Source organism: Penaeus monodon, chromosome 6, assembly GCF_015228065.2.
Source record: "Penaeus monodon isolate SGIC_2016 chromosome 6, NSTDA_Pmon_1, whole genome shotgun sequence".
In the NCBI taxonomy this organism is placed as follows: Eukaryota; Metazoa; Arthropoda; class Malacostraca; order Decapoda; family Penaeidae; genus Penaeus; species Penaeus monodon.
Window position 1 is genome coordinate 11387279 of NC_051391.1, and position 5000 is coordinate 11392278.

Below are 5000 nucleotides of genomic sequence, written 5' to 3' on the forward strand. Positions count from 1 at the left end.
CTGACCTCAGGCTGACTAACCACACGGAGGACGCGAACATCCGCCACAGTGATGTCATTGGCCGCTACAGAAGGCTTCGATCCATCGACCTGAAGGAAGAGAACCAGGCTGTCACTGTCACGTCGGATGACACTAGTCACAAGGTTTGTCGCGCTGCCATGACACGATTACATATTACTTTACTGATTATCAATTGATTCATTCGTATCAACTGATTTATCAACTGAATTTCGATACTTATGTTTGATGTGCAAGCGGAATGATAAAGGCAACATTTCTGCAGGTGGTGCTGGACGTGCATGAGTTCCTGGGAGGAGATGTGACGGTGAAGGTGGTTGACGAGAAGGAGCTGGTGGTGGAAGGCCGCGTGGAAAAGAAGGAAGAAGGAAGTTCCTGCGTAGCATTGCACTCCTTCAGACGCCGCTTCTCCCTGCCACGCCTTACCGACATGGCGGCCATCACCTCCGCCATGTCCTCCGACGGCGTCCTCACCATCACAGTGCCCAAACTGGTTCGTGTTTTATCTTCTTTTGCTTCCATTTTTATCGCATATAAAACTTTAAATAGTAAATTTCACGAAGGAACTTCATGCTCTTAACTTTGCGTCGTTTTTGAACAGGGAAATGAAGACAATCAAAGGACTACCATCATCCCCATCAAGATCGAAGAGACGAATTCACAGACAAAGGCTTCCAAAACAACACTTCCACAAAACACAAATAAACAGGAAATCAAATGCCAACACTGCAGTCAGGGCGCCGTCTCCAAGAAGGAGAGCAACAAGGCAGTCAGTGAAACGTGTGTCAAGAAAGAGAGCGATTCCTGTGAATCGGAGAAAAGGTCCTCGGCAATAGATTCCTTCGCTGGACACAACGTCCTCCCGATTGTGCGCAGAGGACTCTTCTTCGACGATTCCTTCTTCCAGGAAAGCTGGAAGGATTTCCAGAGGGCGGTGAAGGAAGTGCTGAACAAGTGGGGAGAACAGTCCTCTATTGGCGACGATCTAACGCGCTACAGAAGTCTTCGAAGTCGTGACTTGAAAGAAGAAAACCAGGCTGTCACTTCCTCAGAGGATGAACGTCAACACAAGGTACTAGGAGTACCAAGTGGCACTCGAATACTGCCACAGACAAATTAAAATCATGTATGATTCAATTTAGGAGCTAATATTTTTCCTGTAAAATTCATGTTTCCCCTTCTTTTCCAGTTCGTTCTTGACGTGAAAGACTTTAGTGACGGCGGAGAGATCAGCGTGAAGGCAGTGAACGACAGAGAGTTGGTGGTCGAAGGCCGCAAGGAGAAGCAGGGAGACGGCTCGAGGTGTTCTCAGCGGTTTCTTCGGCGCTTCGTCGTTCCTGGAGACCTCCAACTGGATGCCGTCAACTCAGTCGTGTCTTCTGACGGTGTGCTCACCATCTCGGCTCCTAAGAAGGTAAGACATTTACTTAATCACTGTGTATCATCACCAAAAGTCGAAAGACTATGTCTGAAAGGTAATAACTGATGGGATTCTCCATTAACAGCAGCCGAAGCTCCAGGTGAAGGAAGTTTCCGTGCCCATAAGCATTGAAGGAAAGAAAACTGATCCGGCCGACGCCGTCCTGCATAGTGGAAATCTCAAGTCGAATGAAGCTTTAACAGGCGCTGTCGCAAAGGAAAATAAACTGCAGAATGCCACTTCCGTACCCAGCGCAATCTCCGCTCCGTCCAGTTCGACTCGTGGATCCAAGGAAACTTCATCCTCAAACCAGGTACATTATGGTTAACAATTTTCTCACTTTAATTCACTTAATTGGGCGTGGAGAATGTTCAGTGCAAAAAAACTTGTATGCCAACTTACAATGACTTCAAGCAAAGTTGCTAACATACCACTCTTTTCTAACAGAAAGGAGATTCTCAGCAGCACACCACCGTAATTCCCGTTAGGGTCCAGGGAACAGAAGAGATTCCAGAGAAGAAAACCTGTTCCCCTCATAAGACTTCGACAGGAGTTCGAGACGAAGACGCCTCCGCCAGATCCACCTCCTTCGCCGCGAGAGGAAAAGGAAGCGACGCTGAAGAAGGCACCCAAGAAGATAAGGACCTGTATAAGCTGAAGGGAAGCGGAGCCAAGTTCCCCATCAAGATTAATGGATCTGTGATTAATAGCAATTCCTCGTAAATGAAGAGAAACAAAATTTAAAGAAAGGAAGAAAGAAAGAAAGAAAGAAAGAAAGAAAGAAAGAAAAAAAAGAAAGAAAGAAAACATTCCAAGAAGGAAAACGAAAAGGAATATCTTTTGTGTGGAAAAAAATCTATAAAATTTCCGATGAATATTATATTCTTTCATATAATCTAATGACAAAGTGCAACATACTTCTTTTTTATTATTATTACCTATGCAAAACAAAAAACATATGCGCAAAATAGATGTGAAATGACATTGCTAAAGTAAATTTCCGTGCAATTATTGCAACTCCTTATATTGTATACCCCAAGATTTTACATCTGGAGTTGTACAAAGCAGTAGGAAGAAACAGAAGGGGTGAAGTATTATTTCATACTCCAAATGAACAACACCAAAAAAGTACACATTAAACTGGTGAAATGTTAAAGTTTAAGCACTTGGTGACTGTTCAGCCTGTTTAGCGGTGAACATTAGTGGAAATGCAGGCTGATGTGTTTCAAAGGTTTTGCTGACCGATTTCCAACATACCAAACATGGTTCTATAGTGTGTATGTATGTGAAGAACTAAACTATTTATAATACCCTTTAATAACAAACAAAGAAATACTGTTCACTTTTTATACAGCAGTTATATGATCATGAATCCATATATGCAAAAAATATACATACAACCATATCACCATGCAACAATACAACAATTGCAGTGTGTGCGTTATTTATTATTTGGCTTATTATTTATATATAGGAGGATTTATTTCACCGAAAAATAGATCAAGTACACAAGGAATATCTCATGAAGACATCGTGCTTGAGATTACTCCACACAGTTCAAAATACAGTTCACTTTTTAGACAGCAATTATGAGATAATGAATTCATGAGTCCTTGCATAATGAAATCTTCAATGAGTACAAATCTGAAAGTAGAACACCCTAATCCTTCCTAGGAATATGTATGATACCAAATTATTTATATTACTTATGACATCATAATGGAATATGAGTGAATGCTACACACAACTTATTCACTAGCAAGATTTTTTATATATGTGTTAGTATACTGCAATTACATATGCTGAAGACAGGCATCCATACATATAAACACATATGTATATAAATTTACAGAAAAACACGTGTTCATATACGTTTATGTAAACGTGCCCGAGCATGCATGCACGCATACCTGCAAGAATTTACATAAGCATACTGGTACATACGAATATACATACACATATTCATAATTACTATATACATATGTACATGTATAACTTCATACATACACACTCACATACATACATACATACATACATACATACATACATACATACATACATATTTACAAAATACATACATAGACATATACATACATACACACACATCCATCCATACATATACATACACAAGTATATACATATACATATACAAGTATATATATAAGAAATATACATACACACATATCACCATTGTAACAACACAAACATACAGAGAAACAACACACATACATACATACAAATCTCACTTGGCTGATTCTCAAAACAATGAGGACAAAATAAATGACCGACCAAATGAAATGTGAACATACGAAGATATAAATGAAAAAAACATACATACTCGTGAACAACATCTCTATAGGATTTTTTTTTCTACCAAAAAATTTAATCCATAGGTAACACCAAATTCGTAAAATATTAAAATCACCGGTAAAAGTTACCGAGAGTGACGCACTGAGACAGAGAAAAATGGACACTGCCATTTTGTAGAGCATAAAAAATAGACTAGGAAACAATATAAATAAATCTGCAGTGGCCTCATGTTTCCCGGAAAATGAGGGAAATAGGTTCTGCATGTCACCGCTCAGAGACTAAGTCCACAACACCCTCAAAATGGCAGTCCATAATTTCTCGTTTTCTATTGCTCCATTTCTTTCATTTTCTATATATCCATTTTCTATAAGGATCGCGTTTTCCTTTGACCATAGGTCTCGCGTTTTCTGTTGACAACCATGGAAATCATTTCCGATTTGTTTTTTATTTCCATCATTATTTTCTCTTATTTCTAACAACATTTCCTTTAGTTTTTTTATGCTACTACATATCTTTGGTTGCTCTCTCAAATGTAGTTGCGGTTTTATGTAGTTTTTCCTTTCATTTCTATTATCATATTCTTAATTATTTAACAATACTACTGCTTGTTTACCGTAATTGCCTCATATATCGGAACAATACACTCGCGGTCGCTTGCTCACTCGCTCTCACTTAAGCCGGTGACATGGCAGCAGCAAGCTCGAACTTTTGTCGTCAGTGTGACATGGGGTATGTTCTTTTATATTTAAGTAATTTGTAATTGTATTGTGTATATTTTATTAGCTCATATCATTACCATTTTACTGATAAATGTTATTTATGGTAGGTACGGGCAATTTTGGCAGCAATACGGCGGCCAGGCCGACCTCTTGCTCGATCTGTGCCGGTCGCACAACTTAATCACCCAAAAATTTAATTGTCCCAAGTGCCGTGAAAACTGCCGCCTTGATAATGAATACTATTTTATTGGCCCGCCCTGAAGAAAATAAGATTCCATCAGTTCCTCCTCGCCGCTGCTCGTCTTACCCCCCACACTGACGGTATGTGGCAATTATTTTTTTTAACGAAATAGATATCTCTTGGCACGAAGTGGTAAGAAATAGGGGGTCCAGGGGGCAGAGCCCCCTGGCTATGGAATATATAGATCGTAGTGTATAAATTCCACAGGGTTAAGTTTAGGTTGGTTTATTGGTTAGGACGCATTGTACGATTACCACAGGGGATGTGAATTATGTGAAACCCCGTATATTTT

General features: G+C 39.7%; 1 protein-coding gene across 1 annotated transcript in view; it reads left to right on the plus strand.

The window, feature by feature from the left end:
* Positions 1 to 2356, plus strand: part of LOC119573859 — a 17222-nt gene extending 14866 nt beyond the window's left edge. Inside the window, exons 13-18 of the mRNA XM_037920964.1 lie at positions 1 to 143; positions 284 to 511; positions 620 to 1090; positions 1208 to 1432; positions 1524 to 1751; positions 1886 to 2356. The exon at positions 1 to 143 is cut by the window's left edge and continues 277 nt beyond it. Coding sequence (XP_037776892.1) covers positions 1 to 143; positions 284 to 511; positions 620 to 1090; positions 1208 to 1432; positions 1524 to 1751; positions 1886 to 2161 — 1571 coding nt within the window. The 3' untranslated portion in view covers positions 2162 to 2356. The remainder of the gene's footprint in view (positions 144 to 283; positions 512 to 619; positions 1091 to 1207; positions 1433 to 1523; positions 1752 to 1885) is intronic.
* The last annotated feature ends 2644 nt before the right edge of the window (positions 2357 to 5000 follow it).